At 50.8% G+C, this 19,361-nt stretch overlaps 1 protein-coding gene across 3 annotated transcripts in view; it reads right to left on the reverse strand.

The window, feature by feature from the left end:
* The window catches only part of LOC135525478 (alpha-actinin-1), a 92,266-nt gene extending 74,072 nt beyond the window's left edge, over positions 1–18,194 (reverse strand). For 2 of the 3 annotated variants that reach the window (XM_064953145.1, XM_064953143.1), the window contains exon 1: positions 18,078–18,194. In XM_064953145.1, the coding sequence (XP_064809217.1) occupies positions 18,078–18,165 (88 nt within the window). In that variant the 5' untranslated portion in view covers positions 18,166–18,194. Of the gene's footprint in view, positions 1–17,160; positions 17,204–18,077 lie in introns of those variants that run through there. The other variant, XM_064953146.1, reaches the window with a different exon arrangement.
* Between the last annotated feature and the right edge of the window lie 1,167 nt (positions 18,195–19,361).

Here is a 19,361-nt window from a genome sequence, read left to right on the forward strand (position 1 = left end):
TTTTATCTCCAAAGTGTAAAGAGCTGCGTCCTGCTTGTGCAACTGCAATATCCCGTGGGCGCAGACAGACCGGTTGTAAGCCTTCAAAAATAACAGGCTACATGTTTGTTCCAGAATGTTCCGTAAAATCACCAGCAGGGTTTTTATTTTATTTCAGCTGATCGGAAATACGACGCAGAGACGTGCTACATCATCGTGGTTCAGGAGAGGGTGAGTTAAGAGTTAAACATGAAGGGGGGGGGGGGGGGTATGAGGATCAGCTACGTTAGAAAAACGAATACGTGCGTAGAATAACATGCGCAGAGCGTGATCAGAATCTAGCATTAAGAGGTATCAAATCAAAGTATATTTGCCACGTGCGCTGAATACAACAGGTGTAGTAGACCTCACAGTGAAATGCTGAATACAACAGGTGTAGTAGACCTCACAGTGAAATGCTGAATACAACAGGTGTAGTAGACCTCACAGTGAAATGCTGAATACAACAGGTGTAGTAGACCTCACAGTGAAATGCTGAATACAACAGGTGTAGTAGACCTTACAGTGAAATGCAGAATACAACAGGTGTAGTAGACCTCACAGTGAAATGCAGAATACAACAGGTGTAGTAGACCTTACAGTGAAATGCAGAATACAACAGGTGTAGTAGACCTCACAGTGAAATGCTGAATACAACAGGTGTAGTAGACCTCACAGTGAAATGCCAAATACAACAGGTGTAGTAGACCTCACAGTGAAATGCTGAATACAACAGGTGTAGTAGACCTCACAGTGAAATGCTGAATACAACAGGTGTAGTAGACCTCACAGTGAAATGCTGAATACAACAGGTGTAGTAGACCTCACAGTGAAATGCAGAATACAACAGGTGTAGTAGACCTCACAGTGAAATGCCGAATACAACAGGTGTAGTAGACCTCACAGTGAAATGCAGAATACAACAGGTGTAGTAGACCTTACAGTGAAATGATGAATACAACAGGTGTAGTAGACCTCACTATGAAATCCTGAATAAAGGCTCTAACCAATACTGCAAACATATGTATTACATGAACAATAGGTAGGTAAAGAAATAAAACAGTAAAAAACAGGCTAGTAGACCTCACAGTGTAATACAGTAAGGCTATAACAGTAGTGTAGTATATACAGTCACAGTGAAATGCAGAATACTATATACAGGTGTAGTATATACAGTGAAATGCTATATACAGAATACAACAGGTGTAGTAGACCTATACAGTGAAATGCTGAATACAACAGGTGTATACAGTAGACCTTATACAGTAGAAATGCTAATACAACAGGTGTAGTAGACCTTACAGTGAAATGCTGAATACAACAGGTGTAGGACCTTACAGTAAATACTGAATACAACAGGTGTAGTAGACCTTATACAGTGAAATGCTATATACAACAGGTGTAGTAGACCTATACAGTGAAATGCTATATACAGTACGAGGCTATATACAGTAGACCTCATACAGTAGCGGGGCTATATACAGTAGCGATATACAGTACAGGTGTATATAGACAGTACAGGGCTATATATGCCGGGGCTATATACAACAGGTGTAGTAGACCTTACAGTGAAATGATGAATACAACAGGTGCTATATACAGTAGACCTCACAGTGAAATGCTGAATATACAACAGGTATATACAGTAGACCTTACAGTGAAATGATGAATACAACAGGTGTAGTCAGGCAGGTTTCCAGTGAAATCCATGACAACTAATGGAGGATCTAACCAATAAACCAATACAGTTATTTATTGACATGAACAATAGGTAGGTCACCCTGAAATAAAACAGTAAAAAGACAGGCTATAAACAGTAGCGAGGCTATATACAGTAGCGAGGCTATATACAGTAGCCCCCTTCTCCCTGAGGCTATATACTGTAGTACCCTGCACCTCCTCTTCTCCCTATAGGTCACCCTGCTCTAAACAGTAGAGGCTATATACAGTAGGTCACCCTGCTATCCTACAGTAGAGGGGGCTATATCCCTATAGGGGCTATATACAGTAGAGGGGCTATATACCCTAGAGGGTCACCCTGCTATCTTCTCCCTAGGTCACCCTGCCTATATCTTCTCCCTGTATTCGCCCTGCCCCCCTTCTCCCTAGTAGGTCAGGCTATATACAGTAGAGGGCTATATACAGTAGAGGGGCTATATACAGTAGAGGGGCTATATACAGTAGAGGGGCTATATACAGTAGCCTGGCTATATACAGTAGCGAGGGCTATATACAGTTCTCGAGGCTATATACAGTAGGTCACCCTGCTATCCTCTTCTCCCTGTAGGTCACCCTGCTTCTCCTCTTCTCCCTGTAGGTCAGTATACTCCCTATATACAGCGGGGCTATATCTTCTCCCTGTAGAGGGGCTGTATCTTCTCCCTATTCGCCCTGCTATATACCTGTAGGTCACCCTGCTATATCTTCTCCCTGTAGAGGGGCTAGATACAGTAGGGGGCTAGATACTCTCCTCCTGCTTCTCCTCCTCCCTGTAGGTCACCCTGCTATATACTCCCTGTAGGTCACCCTGCCTCTCTATTCTCCCTGTAGGTATAGCCCCCCTATTCTCCCTGTAGGTCACCCTATATACTCCCTTAGTCAGTAGGTCACCCTGCCTATCCTCTTCAGTAGAGGGGCCCCCTTCTCCCTGTAGGTCACCCTGCTTCTCCTCTTCTCCCTGTAGAGGGGCCTCTCCTCTTCTCCCTGTATTCGCCCCTGCCCCCTCTTCTCCCTGTAGGTCACCCTGCTATCCTCTTCTCCCTGTAGGTCACCCTGCCTCTCCTCTTCTCCCTGTAGACCCTGCCCCCTTCTCCCTGTAGGTCACCCTGCTTCTCCTCTTCTCCCTGTAGACAGGCCCCCCTCTTCTCCCTATATACTTCTCCCTGTCTCCCTGCTATATCCCTGTAGGTCACCTGCTATATCTTCTCCCTGTAGGTCACCCTGCTTCTCCTCTTCTCCCTGTAGGTCACCCAGGTTCCTCTTCTCCCTGATGGGGGGACCCGATATCCATGACAACTTCTCCCTATGGTCACCCTGGGTATTGCCCCTGCACTCCCTGTAGGTCAAACCACCTCTTCTCCCTGTGAGTCACCCTGCTTCTTCCTCTTCTCCCTGTAGGTCACCCTGAACCCTCTCTCTGTAGGTCACCCTTCTCCCTGTAGGTCACCCTGCCCTCCTCTTCTCCCTGTAGGTCACCCTGCCTCTTCTCTTCTCCCTGTAGTTCACCCTGCTTCTCCTCTTCTCCTCCCTGTAGGTCACCCTGCTTCTCCTCTTCTCCCTGTAGGTCACCCTGCCCCTCCTCTTCTCCCTGTAGGTCACCCTGCCTCTCCTCTTCTCCCTGTAGGTCACCCTGCCTCTCCTCTTCTCCCTGTAGGTCACTTCTGCTCACCCTCCCCTCCTCTTCTCCCTGTAGGTCACCCTGCCTCTTCTCTTCTCCCTGTAGGTCACCCTGCCTCCTCCTCCCTGTATTCTTCTCCCTGTAGTTCACCCTGCTTCTCCTCTTCTCCCTGTAGGTCACCCTGCTGCCCTTCTCCTCTTCTCCCTGTAGGTCACCCTGCTTCTCCTCTTCTCCCTTTAGGTCACCCTGCCCCTCTCCTCTTCTCCCTGTAGGTCACCCTGCTTCTCCTCTTCTCCCTGTAGGTCACCCTGCTCCCTCACCCTGCCTCTTCTCCCTGTAGGTCACCCTGCCCCTCCTCTTCTCCCTGTAGGTCACCCTGCCCCTCCTCTTCTCCCTGTAGGTCACCCTGCTTCTCCTCTTCTCCCTGTAGGTCACCCTGCCCCTCCTCTCTCCCTTCTCCCTGCCCTCCTCTTCTCCTGTAGGTCACCCTCTTCTCCCCTGTAGGTCACCCTGCTTCTCTCTTCTCCCTGTAGGTCACTCCCCCTCCTCTTCTCCCTATAGGTCACCCTGCCTCTCCTCTTCTCCCTATAGGTCACCCTGCCCCCTCTTCTCCCTGTGGGTCCCCTCTTCTCCCCTGTAGGTCACCCTGCTTCTCCCCTTCTCCCCCTGTAGGTCACCCTGCTTCTCCTCTTCTCCCTGTAGGTCACCCTGCCCCCTGCCTCCTCTTCTCCCTGTAGGTCACCCTGCTTCTCCTCTTCTCCCTGTAGGTCACCCTGCCTCTCCTCTTCTCCCTGTAGGTCACCCTGCTTCTCCTCTTCTCCCTGTAGGTCACCCTGCCCCTCCTCTTCTCCCTATAGGTCACCCTGCCTCTCCTCTTCTCCCTGTAGGTCACCCTGCTTCTCCTCTTCTCCCTGTAGGTCACCCTGCCCTCCTCTTCTCCCTATAGGTCACCCTGCCCCTCCTCTTCTCCCTATAGGTCACCCTGCCTCTCTCCTCTTCTCCCCTGTAGGTCACCTGCCCCTCCTCTTCTCCTCTTCTCCCTGTAGGTCACCCTGCTTCTCCTCTTCTCCCTGTAGGTCACCCTGCCCCTCCTCTTCTCCCTGTAGGTCACCCTGCTTCTCCTCTTCTCCCTGTAGGTCACCCTGCCCCCCTCTTCTCCCTGTAGGTCACCCTGCCCTCCTCTTCTCCCTGTAGGTCACCCTGCCCCTCCTCTTCTCCCTATAGGTCACCCTGCTCTCCTCTTCTCCCTATAGGTCACCCTGCTTCTCCTCTTCTCCCTGTAGGTCACCCTGCTTCTCTCTGTAGGTCACCCTGCCCCTCCTCTTCTCCCTGTAGGTCACCCTGCCCTCCTCTTCTCCCTATAGGTCACCCTGCCCTCCTCTTCTCCCTGTAGGTCACCCTGCTTCTCCTCTTCTCCCTGCACCCTCACCTCTTCTCCCTATAGCACCCCTGCCCCTCTCCTCTTCTCCCTGTAGGTCACCCTGCCCCTGCCCCTCTTCTCCCTGTAGGTCACCCTGCCCCTCCTCTCCCCTGTAGGTCACCCTGCCTCTCCTCTTCTCCCTGTAGGTCATCCTGCTTCTCCCCTTCTCACCCTGCCCCTCCTCTTCTCCCTGTAGGTCACCCTGCTTCTCCTCTTCTCCCTATAGGTCACCCTGCCTCCTCTTCTCCCTGTAGGTCACCCTGCTTCTCCTCTTCTCCCTGTAGGTCACCCTGCCCCTCTCCTCTTCTCCCTGTAGGTCACCCTGCCTCTCCTCTTCTCCCTGTAGGTCACCCTGCCTCTCCTCTTCTCCCTGTAGGTCACCCTGCCTCTCCTCTTCTCCCTGTAGGTCACCCTGCCCCTGTATTCTCCCCTTCTCCCCTAGGTCTCCCTGTCCCTGTAGGTCACCCTGCCTCTCCTCTTCTCCCTGTAGGTCACCCTGCCTCTCCTCTTCTCCCTGTAGGTCACCCTGCTTCTCCTCTTCTCCCTGTAGGTCACCCTGCTTCTCTTCTCCCTGTAGGTCACCCTGCTTCTCCTCTTCTCCCTGTAGGTCACCCTGCCTCTCCTCTTCTCCCTGCTCACCCTGCTCCTCTTCTCCCTGTAGGTCACCCTGCCTCTCCTTCTCCCTCTCCCTGTAGGTCACCCTGCTTCTCCTCTTCTCCCTGTAGGTCACCCTGCCTCTCCTCTTCCTGTAGTCACCCTGCTCTCCTCTTCTCCCTGTAGTTCACCCTGCCTCTCCTCTTCTCCCTGTAGGTCACCCTGCCCCTCTCCTCTTCTCCCTGTAGGTCACCCTGCCTCTCCTCTTCTCCCTGTAGGTCACCCTGCCTCTCCCCTTCTCCCTGTAGGTCACCCTCCTCTTTCTCCCTGTAGGTCACCCTGCCTCTCCTCTTCTAATCCTCCTATAGTCACTCCTGCCAAACTAATAATTGCATCCTCTTCTCCCTGTAGGTCACCCTCCCCCTCTCCTCCCCTCTCCTCCCTAATCAGGTCACCCTGCCTCCCCTTCTCCCTGTAGGTCACCCTCCCAAACTTCACCCTGCCTCTCCCCTTCTCCCTGTAGGTCACCCTCTTCCTCCCAAACTAATCCTCTTCTCCCTGTAGGTCACCCTGCTCTCCTCTCCTCTCCTCCCTGTCACTGGTCACCCTCTCCTCTCTCCTCTTCTCCCTCCCCCTATGGAGGTCACCCTGCCTCTCCTCTTCTCCCTGTCCCCAAACCCGTCACCCTGCCTCCTCTCCCAAACTAATCACCCTTCTCCTCTTCTCCTAATCAGGTCACCCTGCATCTCCTCTTCTCCCTGTCACTCCTCCCAAACTTCTCCTGCCTCTCCTCTTCTCCCTGTAATTCACCCTGCCTCTCCTCTTCTCAAACCTCCCAAACTAATCACTCCTCCCTCCCAAACTAATCACTCCTCTCCTCCCAAACTAATCACTCCTCCCAAACCAATAATTGCATCTCCTCTCCTCCCAAACTAATAATTGCACTCCTCCCTCCCAAACCCAAACTAATCACTGCATCTCCTCTCCTAATCCCCTCCCAAACTAATCACTCCTCTCCTCCCAAACTAATCAAAACTTGCATCTCCTCCTCCCAAACTAATCACTCCTCCCAAACTAATCACTACCTCTCCTCACTCCTCCCAAACTAATCTATCACTCAAACTAATCTCCTCAAACTCACTGCATCTCCTCTCCTCCCCCACATAATCAAACTCTCCTCTCCCCTCTCCTCCCAAACTAATAATTGCATCTCCTCTCCTCCCCAAACTAATCTTTCTTCTCCTCCCAAACTAAACTAATAATCACTCCTCTAATCCTCCTCCCAAACTAATCACTACCTTCTCCTCCCAAACTAATCAAACTAATCACTGCCTCTCCTCTCCTCCCAAACTAATCACTCCTCCCAAACTAATCACTGCCTCCTCTCCTCCCAAACTAATCACTCCTCCCAAACTAATAATTGCATCTCCTCTCCCAAACTAATCATTGCATCTCCTCTCCTCCCAAACTAATCACTCCTCCCAAACTAATCACTGCATCTCCTCTCCTCCCAAACTAATCACTCCTCCCAAACTAATCACTGCATCTCCTAATCTCCTCCCAAACTAATCACTGCATCTCCTCTCCTCCCAAACTAATAATTGCATCTCCTCTCCTCCCAAACTAATCACTCCTCCCCCCAAACTAATCACTGCATCCTCTCCTCCCAAACTAATCACTCCTCCCAAACTAATCACTCTCATCTCCTCCCAAACTAATCACTGCATCTCCTCTCCTCCCAAACTAATCCTGCATCTCCTCTCCTCCCAAACTAATCACTCCTCCCAAACTAATCACTCATCTCCTCTCCTCCCAAACTAATCACTGCATCTCCTCCCTAATCACTCCTCAAACTAATAATTGCATCTCCTCTCCTCCCAAACTAATCACTGCATCTCTTCTCCTCCCAAACTAATCACTCCTCCCAAACTCACTACCTCTCCTCCTCCCAAACTAATCATTGCATCTCCTCCTCTCCTCCTCAAACTAATAATCCTCCTCCCAAACTAATCACTGCATCTCCTCTCCTCCCTGTAGGTCACCCTGCCTCTCCCCTTCTCCCTGTAGGTCACCCTGCTTCTCCTCTCCTCTCCTCCCAAACTAACCATGTGTTTCTACCTCTAATCTAGGGCACGTAGTGCGTTAGTTACCCACTGAACTGGAACCAGTTCACTTACAACAGGCTCACCACATGTCATATAAAACACTGACACGATATAACATCAGGTCAGGGGCTTCAAGTGTAATGTTACATAAGAACACAATACCTGTTGATTTGATTTGAATACTTGAATACAAGACAGAAACAGACTGTCAATATGGTGAGATGAGGGATGTACTGAACAAACATCCAGCTGGGGGAGGGAACCACAAATCCTGTTCATTCCATTTAAAGATCTGGCATTATCCTGTCACTAATCCCATCCTCCCAACCCCTGTCCTGTCACTAATCCCACCCCCTGTCCTGTCACTAATCCCACCCCCTGTCCTGTCACTAATCCCAACCCCTGTCCTGTCACTAATCCCACCCCCTGTCCTGTCACTAATCCCACCCCCTGTCCTGTCACTAATCCCATCCCCTGTCCTGTCACTAATCCCATCCCCTGTCCTGTCACTAATCCCATCCTCCCAACCCCTGTCCTGTCACTAATCCCAACCCCTGTCCTGTCACTAATCCCATCCTCCCACCCCCTGTCCTGTCACTAATCCCACCCCCTGTCCTGTCACTAATCCCACCCCCTGTCCTGTCACTAATCCCACCCCCTGTCCTGTCACTAATCCCACCCCCTGTCCTGTCACTAATCCCACCCCCTGTCCTGTCACTAATCCCAACCCCTGTCCTGTCACTAATCCCATCCTCCCACCCCCTGTCCTGTCACTAATCCCACCCCTGTCCTGTCACTAATCCCACCCCCTGTCCTGTCACTAATCCCACCCCCTGTCCTGTCACTAATCCCACCCCCTGTCCTGTCACTAATCCCACCCCTGTCCTGTCACTAATCCCACCCCCTGTCCTGTCACTAATCCCACCCCTGTCCTGTCACTAATCCCACCCCCTGTCCTGTCACTAATCCCATCCCCTGTCCTGTCACTAATCCCAACCCCTGTCCTGTCACTAATCCCAACCCCTGTCCTGTCACTAATCCCATCCTCCCACCCCCTGTCCTGTCACTAATCCCATCCTCCCACCCCCTGTCCTGTCACTAATCCCATCCTCCCACCCCCTGTCCTGTCACTAATCCCATCCTCCCACCCCCTGTCCTGTCACTAATCCCAACCTCCCACCCCTGTCACTAATCCCAACCTCCCACCCCTGTCCTGTCACTAATCCCATCCTCCCACCCCCTGTCCTGTCACTAATCCCATCCTCCCACCCCCTGTCCTGTCACTAATCCCAACCTCCCACCCCCTGTCCTGTCACTAATCCCAACCCCTGTCCTGTCACTAATCCCAACCTCCCACCCCCTGTCCTGTCACTAATCCCAACCTCCCACCCCCTGTCCTGTCACTAATCCCAACCCCTGTCCTGTCACTAATCCCATCCTCCCACCCCCTGTCCTGTCACTAATCCCACCCCCTGTCCTGTCACTAATCCCACCCCTGTCCTGTCACTAATCCCATCCTCCCACCCCCTGTCCTGTCACTAATCCCATCCTCCCACCCCCTGTCCTGTCACTAATCCCATCCTCCCCCCTGTCCTGTCACTAATCCCAACCCCTGTCCTGTCACTAATCCCATCCTCCCACCCCCTGTCCTGTCACTAATCCCAACCTCCACCCCCTGTCCTGTCACTAATCCCAACCCCTGTCCTGTCACTAATCCCAACCTCCCACCCCCTGTCCTGTCACTAATCCCAACCCCCCTGTCACTAATCCCAACCTCCCACCCCCTGTCCTGTCACTAATCCCATCCTCCCACCCCCTGTCCTGTCACTAATCCCACCCCCTGTCCTGTCACTAATCCCACCCCCTGTCCTGTCACTAATCCCAACCCCTGTCCTGTCACTAATCCCAACCTCCCACCCCCTGTCCTGTCACTAATCCCAACCCCCACCCCCTGTCCTGTCACTAATCCCATCCTCCCACCCCCTGTCCTGTCACTAATCCCATCCTCCCACCCCTGTCCTGTCACTAATCCCAACCCCTGTCCTGTCACTAATCCCATCCTCCCACCCCCTGTCCTGTCACTAATCCCATCCTCCCACCCCCTGTCCTGTCACTAATCCCATCCTCCCACCCCCTGTCCTGTCACTAATCCCAACACCTGTCCTGTCACTAATCCCATCCTCCCGCCCTCTGTCCTGTCACTAATCCCAACCTCCCACCCCCTGTCCTGTCACTAATCCCATCCTCCCGCCCTCTGTCCTGTCACTAATCCCATCCTCCCACCCCCTGTCCTGTCACTAATCCCAACCCCTGTCCTGTCACTAATCCCAACCTCCCACCCCCTGTCCTGTCACTAATCCCAACCCCTGTCCTGTCACTAATCCCATCCTCCCACCCCCTGTCCTGTCACTAATCCCAACACCTGTCCTGTCACTAATCCCATCCCCCCCCTGTCCTGTCACTAATCCCAACCCCTGTCCTGTCACTAATCCCATCCTCCCACCCCTGTCCTGTCACTAATCCCAACCCCTGTCCTGTCACTAATCCCAACCCCTGTCCTGTTACTAATCCCATCCTCCCGCCCTCTGTCCTGTCACTAATCCCAACCTCCTACCCCCTGTCTTGTCACTAATCCCAACCCCTGTCCTGTCACTAATCCCATCCTCCCCTGTCCTGTCACTAATCCCATCCTCCCACCCTGTCCTGTCACTAATCCCATCCTCCCACCCCCTGTCCTGTCACTAATCCCAACCCCCCACCCCCTGTCCTGTCACTAATCCCAACCCCTGTCCTGTCACTAATCCCATCCTCCCGCCCTCGGTCCTGTCACTAATCCCAACCTCCCACCCCCTGTCCTGTCACTAATCCCAACCCCCACCCCCTGTCCTGTCACTAATCCCAACCCCTGTCCTGTCACTAATCCCATCCTCCCGCCCTCGGTCCTGTCACTAATCCCAACCTCCCACCCCCTGTCCTGTCACTAATCCCAACCCCCCACCCCCTGTCCTGTCACTAATCCCAACCCCTGTCCTGTCACTAATCCCAACCCCTGTCCAGTCACTAATCCCAACCCCTGTCCTGTCACTAATCCCATCTTCCCACCCCCTGTCCTGTCACTAATCCCACCCCTGTCCTGTCACTAATCCCAACCTCCCACCCCCTGTCCTGTCACTAATCCCATCCTCCCGCCCCCTGTCCTGTCACTAATCCCAACCCCTGTCCTGTCACTAATCCCATCTTCCCACCCCCTGTCCTGTCACTAATCCCACCCCCTGTCCTGTCACTAATCCCATCTTCCCACCCCCTGTCCTGTCACTAATCCCAACCCCTGTCCTGTCACTAATCCCAACCCCTGTCCTGTCACTAATCCCATCCTCCCACCCCTGTCCTGTCACTAATCCCAACCTCCCACCCCCTGTCCTGTCACTAATCCCAACCCCTGTCCTGTCACTAATCCCAACCTCCCACCCCCTGTCCTGTCACTAATCCCATCCTCCCGCCCTCTGTCCTGTCACTAATCCCAACCCCTGTCCTGTCACTAATCCCAACCTCCCACCCCCTGTCTTGTCACTAATCCCACCCCCTGTCCTGTCACTAATCCCATCCTTCCACCCCTGTCCTGTCACTAATCCCATCCTCCCGCCCTCTGTCCTGTCACTAATCCCAACCTCCCACCCCTGTCCTGTCACTAATCCCATCCTCCCACCCCCTGTCTTGTCACTAATCCCACCCCCTGTCCTGTCACTAATCCCATCCTTCCACCCCCTGTCCTGTCACTAATCCCATCCTCCCACCCCCAGTCTTGTCACTAATCCCACCCCCTGTCCTGTCACTAATCCCATCCTTCCACCCCCTGTCCTGTCACTAATCCCATCCTTCCACCCTCTGACCTGTCACCAGCCCACACCCACACAACACCAGCCCTCACCCACCAGTCACCAGCCCACACCCACACAACACCAGCCCTCACCCACCAGTCACGAGCCCCCACCCCTCCCCAGCCCTCACCCAACAGTCACTAGCCCCCACCCCTCCCCGTCACCAGCCCTCAACCCTCCCGTCACCAGCCCTCACCCAACAGTCACCAGCCCCCACCCCTCCCAGTCGCCAGCCCCCACCCCTCCCAGTCGCCAGCCCCCACCCCTCCCAGTCGCCAGCCCCCACCCCTCCCAGTCGCCAGCCCTCACCCCTCCCAGTCGCCAGCCCTCACCCCTCCCAGTCGCCAGCCCTCACCCCTCCCAGTCGCCAGCCCTCAGTCACCTGTCATTAGCCCCCACCCACCAATCACTAGCCCTCAGTCACCTTTCACCAGCCCCCACCCACCCCTGTCACCAACCTATAACCACCAGTCACCAGCCCCCACCCACCCTGTCACCAGCCCCCACCCACCCGTCCTCCACCATGCCCCCTGTCCTGTCATATGACCCTCTGCCACCCTCACTCCATGAGCTACCGGTTATGCTGTTACTGTCTGCTAGCTATTTAGCCTGCTATTCTAGCTGAGATAACTAGGTCCACTCCTCCCTCCTACTGAACTCCCGCCCCTCCCCATCCCGCCCACAAGTCCCTGGGCAGCAGGGAAGCGCATCCAAGAGGGGATTCCAATCGGCTAATCTGTCTGGAATGCAAGTCTGGTTTAGGCCCTTTTATTCTGGCCTCGGTGTGGATTAACCCCAGGAGAGGAAGAGAAGAAGAGAGAAGAGGGGGAAGAAGGAGGCACACACACAGGGAGCGAGAGAGAGAGAAGAGAGAGAGAGTAGGAGAGAGAGAGAGTAGGAGAGAGAGAGAGTAGGAGAGAGAGAGTAGGAGAGAGAGAGAGAAGGTGAGAGAGAGAGTAGGAGAGAGAGAGAGAGAGAGTAGGAGAGAGAGCGAGAGAGAGAGTAGGAGAGAGAGAGAGTAGGGGAGAGAGAGTAGTGGAGAGAGCAAGAGAGTAGGGGAGAGAGCAAGAGAGTAGGGGAGAGAGCAAGAGAGTAGGGGAGAGAGCAAGAGAGTAGGGGAGAGAGCAAGAGAGTAGGGGAGAGAGCGAGAGAGTAGGGGAGAGAGCGAGAGAGTAGGGGAGAGAGCGAGAGAGTAGGGGAGAGAGCGAGAGAGTAGGGGAGAGAGCGAGAGAGTAGGGGAGAGAGCGAGAGAGTAGGAGAGAGACAAAGAGAGCGAGAGAGAAAGGGGAAGAGTAGAGAGAGAAGGAGAGAGGCACTGTCACAGAGAGAATGAACAGTGAAGAAAGTGAGAGAGGATACAATCTACACCAGCACATAGAGAGCTCCTTATAAGGCTTAATGGGATACAGGAAGAAGGAGGAGAGGAAGAGAGAGCTCCTTATAAGGCTTAATGGGATACAGGAAGGAGGAGAGGAAGAGAGAGACAGCAGGATAGGAAAGAGGCGCAGACATGGGGAGCGAGAGAGAGAAACTTACAGTTATGAATATAACTAATGTTCCCTGAAAGAGGGATAACACTGAGTCAATTACCAATCAAATATATACATTTAACCGTTATTTAACGAGGCAAGTCAGTTAAGAACAAATTCTTATTTACAATGACGGCCTACACTGTGCGCCGCCCTTTGGGACTCCCAATCACGGCCAGTTGTGATACAGCCTGGATTCGAACCAGGGTGTCCGTAGAGATGCAGTGCCTAAGACCGCTGCGCCACTCTGGAGCCCAAAACTCCCCCAAAGGGCCAATGAATGCAGAGGCCGCCCTCGGAAGACCGTTCATTTCCTCAATTCAGTACCGCTCTTAAGCGAGTCCAAACCCACTGACGACGCGGGGCCAAAATATGTCATACCTCGTTCCCCACTTCAGGGAACTGTAGTTATATTCATAATTAAAAAATAAATAAATAAATGAATATAATATATATAAATAAAATAAGAGTCACTTTAATAACTCTACCGACATCAACATATTACCTCAATTACCTCGACTAACCTGTGCCACCGCACATTGACTCTGTACCGGTACCCCCTGTATATAGCCTCCACACTGACTCTGTACCGGTACCCCCTGTATATAGCCTCCACACTGACTCTGTACCGGTACCCCCTGTATATAGCCTCCACATTGACTCTGTACCGGTACCCCCTGTATATAGCCTCCACACTGACTCTGTACCGGTACCCCCTGTATATAGCCTCCACACTGACTCTGTACCGGTACCCCCTGTATATAGCCTCCACATTGTACTGGTACCCCCTGTATATAGCCTCCACATTGTACTGGTACCCCCTGTATATAGCCTCCACATTGACTCTGTACCGGTAGCCCCTGTATATAGCCTCCACATTGTACTGGTACCCCCTGTATATAGGCTCCACATTGACTCTGTACTGGTACACCCTGTATATAGCCTCCACATTGTACTGGTACCCCCTGTATATAGCCTCCACATTGTACTGGTACCCCCTGTATATAGCCTCCACATTGACTCTGTACTGGTACCCCCTGTATATAGCCTCCACACTGACTCTGTACCGGTACCCCCTGTATATAGCCTCCACATTGACTCTGTACTGGTACCCCCTGTATATAGCCTTCACACTGACTCTGTACCGGTAGCCCCTGTATATGGCTTCCACATTGACTCTGTACTGGTGCCCCCTGTATATAGCCTCCACATTGACTCTGTACCGGTACCCCTGTATATAGCCTCACTATTGTTATAGGGTACCAAACTAGCCGGAAACACAGGCTCCAAGCCAGCTCAGAGGGTACCAAACTAGCCGGAACACAGAGCGCTCAGAGGGTACCAAACTAGCCGGAACACAGAGTGCTCAGAGGGTACCAAACTAGCCGGGAACACAGGCTCCACTGGCTCCAAGCCAGCTCAGAGGGTACCAAACTAGCCGGAACACAGAGCGCTCAGAGGGTACCAAACTAGCCGGGAACACAGGCTCCACTGGCTCCAAGCCAGCTCAGAGGGTACCAAACTTGCCGGGAACACAGGCTCCAAGCCAGCTCAGAGGGTACCAAACTAGCCGGGAACGTAGAGCGCTCAGAGGGTACCAAACTAGCCGGGAACGTAGAGCGCTCAGAGGGTACCAAACTAGCCGGAACACAGGCTTCACTGGCTCCAAGCGGTTACAGAAGCCTGCCTCTTTCTAACGGACCTTTATCCAGCTCCTGTGAACAGTATAGCAGCCCTGTGAACAGCCCTGTATATGCTATACAGTTTGATATATAAAACAATTATAAACAGTTTATAATAACAATGAGGCACCTCGGGAGGTTTTGTGATACATTACAATATACCACGGCTAAGGGCTGTGTCCAGGCACTCCGCGTTGCGTCGTGCGTAATAACAACAGCCCTTAGCCATGGTATATTGGCCATATACCACACCCCCCTCGGGCATTATTGCTTAAGTATACACTGTCTTTAAAAGGCCTTATCAATAGCCTAGTAAATGTAATCTCGCTTATTGACGACGTTTGGCATGCCCATGTCCAGACTGTAATTTACAGTAGGCCTAGACCCCTATATCAGTGAGAACGCTATAGCCCATGTTGAACAACGTATTTCTATACTGAAGCAAGGCAATTAGAACAATGTGGAGAGAAAATATATTTAGCAAATATGGGTGTACTACATAGTACTACAGTCGAGTGTACTACAGTCGAGTGTACTACAGTCGAGTGTACTACAGTCTAGTGTTCTGCATTGTCGGAACTGGAAGCACAAGCATTTCGCTACACTCGCATTAACATCTGCTAACCATGTGACAAATAACATTTGATTTGATTTTTACAGTCGAGTGTACTACAGTGTAGTGTACTACAGCCTAGTGTACTACAGCCTAGTGTACTACAGCCTAGTGGACTACAGCCTAGTGGACTACAGCCTAGTGGACTACAGCCTAGTGGACTACAGTCTAGGCTATTTAACGAACTAGGCCATAACAGACTAACATTCGAATTGGAGTTGATGACCGTAAAAATAAACAACTTGAAGAAACCACATATTTAGCCATGGAGCACATTCTGATTGGTCAGTGAGAGGGGCCAAGCCTCGCCATTCATCAAAAACCCAGCCCCTTTTACACCACCCCTGCCAGGAACTGCGCCCATATTTACAATTACTGCACCCATGGGTAACATTTAGACTATGTTACCCAGCAGGCTATGCGGGTGCGCGAGTTGGTAAAAGAATGTCTTGCATGGCTAAACATGGAGTTGTCTAGCTGAAGTATATGTTCATTAAAAGTAGTTAAACCTACGCCCCCTGGTTTGTCGTTATGTTAGGAACAAACATAAAAATAGCAACCATATTTCTGAACACACCCCCGAACCTATAGCGCTACTGCCTTACATTTACCACTGTGTTGAGTTGGTTAAACTAGAACCGTGGTTAACATACCCCTTTAGCTCAGCTTCTGTTCTGAGGGGGAAAGGAGGAGGAGGAGGAGGATTGAGGGGCCCAACATTGCTTTTGAGAGATGCGGTCATGTGTGACCACCACAGACAAAACACAAGCATATACGCACACACACACACACGCGCACGCACACACACGCACACCAGCTTCCAATTACAGTAAATCCCAGAGAGTTTTTGTTGCAGACAGTGTCGGGGAGAACAGGCGTTGTTTTGGGTGTTTATTCAGCTAATTAGAATATCCGTTCAGTCCCAAATGGCACTCTATTCCCTATGAAGTGCACTACTTTAGACCAGGTCCCATAGGATTATGTTATGTCGTGGTCTAAGCCGATAACTCCAGATCACGTAAACTGCAGGGCCTGGTGAAAGCTATGATCCCCTACTGATGTCACTTGTTAAATACAGGGGAGGAGACAGGTGGTTAATGAAGGAGCTTTACACCTTGAGACAAATCGAGACATGGATTGTGTGTGTGTGTGTGTGTGCCATTCAGAGGGTGAATGGGGAAGACAAAATATTTAAGTGTCTTTTGACTGGGGTTTGGTAGTAGGTACCAGGCGCACCGGTTTGTGCCAAGAACTGCAACGGTGCTGGGTTTTTCCACCCTCAACAGTTTCCTGTGTGTATCAAGAATGGTCCACCACCCAAAGGACATCCAGCCAACTTGACACAACTGGGAAGCATTGGAGTCAACATGGACCAGCATCCCTGTGGAACAATTTGGACTGAGGGGAGAACGGCTCGCAATAATGGCTGGAACAGAGCTAATCGAATTAAACCGAGTACAGCAGTATGTAGGGAATAGGGTGCCATGGATGTGTCCCAAATAACACTACTTTTGACCAGGACTCGCGAGATGGGGCTGGTCTAATGAGGCTAGTGTACTACAGTCTAGTGTACTACAGTCTAGTGTACTACAGTCTAGTGTACTATATACTATTGTACTACAGTCTAGTGTACTACAGACTAATGTACTACAGTCTCGTGTACTACAGACTAATGTACTACAGTCTCGTGTACTACAGACGAGTATACTACATAGTACTACAGACGAGTATACTACATAGTACTACAGACTAGTATACTACATAGTACTACAGTCTAGTGTACTACAGTCTAGTGTACTATATAATATTGTACGACAGACTAGTGTACTACAGACTAGTGTACTACAGTCTAGTGTACTACAGACTAGTATACTACATAGTACTACAGCCTAGTGTACTACAGCCTAGTGTACTACAGCCTAGTGTACTACAGCCTAGTGTACTACAGTCCAGTCAGTAGTGACCAGGGTTTTGTTGAACCCACCTTCAGCTCCGATGGACACCAGCTTGACTCCTTTACTGGTGATGTAGTGTACTACAGTCTAGTGTACTACAGTCTAGTGTACTACAGTCCTGTCACTATCAGTAGTGACCAGGGTATTGTTGAACCCACCTTCAGCTCCGATGGACACCAGCTTGACTCCTTTACTGGTGATGTAGTGGACTACAGTCTAGTGTACGACAGCCTAGTGTACTACATAGTACTACAGTCTAGTGTACTACATAGTACTACAGCCTAGTGGACTACAGTCTAGTGTACTACAGCCTAGTGTACTACATAGTACTACAGTCTAGTGTACTACAGCCTAGTGTACTACATAGTACTACAGCCTAGTGAACTACAGCCTAGTGTACTACAGCCTAGTGTACTACAGCCTAGTGTACTACATAGTACTACAGCCTAGTGTACTACAGTCTAGTGTACTACATAGTACTACAGTCTAGTGTACTACAGTCCAGTCAGTATCAGTAGTGACCAGGGTATTGTTGAACCCACCCTCAGCTCCGATGGACACCAGCTTGACTCCTTTACTGGTGATGTAGTGGACTACAGTCTAGTGTACTACAGCCTAGTGTACTACATAGTACTACAGTCTAGTGTACTACAGCCTAGTGTACTACATAGTACTACAGTCTAGTGTACTACAGCCTAGTGTACTACATAGTACTACAGTCTAGTGTACTACATAGTACTACAGCCTAGTGTACTACATAGTACTACAGCCTAGTGTACTACAGCCTAGTGTACTACAGCCTAGTGTACTATATAGTACTACAGCCTAGTGTACTACAGCCTAGTGTACTACATAGTACTACAGTCTAGTGTACTACATAGTACTACAGTCTAGTGTACTACAGTCCAGTCAGTATCAGTAGTGACCAGGGTATTGTTGAACCCACCTTCAGCTCCGATGGACACCAGCTTGACTCCTTTACTGGTGATGTAGTGGAGAGCTTTGTTGACGTTGGAGATCTTGTGAACTCTCATCTTCCCTCTCTCTGGTTTGGCCAAGCGCTCTCCTGGACAGGAAACACAATCAGAGGTCAGGGGTTAGAGGTCACTTTCAAACAGGAAACTACAGATACTAGGGATGGGAATAGCCAGGAACCTTACGATATGTATTGAATAGTCAGGGACCTCACGATACAATATGTATTGAATAGCCAGGGACCTCACGATACAATATGTATTGAATAGCCAGGGACCTCAGCGATACAATATGTATTGAATAGCTTTGTTGACAGATCTTGTGACTCTCACTTACCTCTCTATTGAATAGCCAGGGACCTCACCATACGATATGTATTGAATAGCCAGGGACCTCACCATCAAACGATATGTATTGAATAGCCAGGGACCTCACCATACGATATGTATTGAATAGCCAGGGACCTCACCATACGATATGTATTGAATAGCCAGGGACCTCACCATACGATATGTATTGAATAACCAGGGACCTCACCATACGATATGTATTGAATAGCCAGGGACCTCACCATACAATATGTATTGCGATTCTATATGTCCCAACATATTGCTCACTACATGCTGCAGAGGGACAAGAGAAAGCCATGAGAAAATGACTTTTGGCGGTAAAGCATGATTGGCTCACCATTTAAAACATTTTTTTTGTTTTTAAGAAAATGGAGCACTAGTTATAGGATGATAAATACCAGAGCTTTGTGGCACGTGGAAAACCCATAACCATCTGCTGAGATACAGCACTTCTGAAGAGTGGGACAAAATGTTTCCTCAGCAACATGAGAGACTCATCAACAACTACAGGAAGCGGTTGGTTGCGGTCATTGCAACTAGTCATTGAGTGTAATGGGGTAATTACTTTTTCACACAGGGGCATTGGGTGTTGCAACACTTTGTTAATTAAATCATAGAAATATGTATTATCAAATAAGTATATGCAACGTGTGCGCTGGGAGTCAGGAAGCTAGTTCAGGGAGTGAATCGTTTAATAAACAAACAAACAAAGACGATGTAGAAACAATGATGGCTGGGGAGGACCCAAAGGGAGAGACATATCATAGGGAAGGACCCAAAGGGAGAGACATCTCATAGGGAAGGACCCAAAGGGAGAGACATCTCATAGGGAAGGACCCAAAGGACATCTCATAGGGAAGGACCCAAAGGGAGAGACATCTCATAGGAAGGACCCAAAGGGAGAG

Source organism: Oncorhynchus masou, chromosome 32 (assembly GCF_036934945.1).
Source record: "Oncorhynchus masou masou isolate Uvic2021 chromosome 32, UVic_Omas_1.1, whole genome shotgun sequence".
Classification (NCBI taxonomy): Eukaryota; Metazoa; Chordata; class Actinopteri; order Salmoniformes; family Salmonidae; genus Oncorhynchus; species Oncorhynchus masou.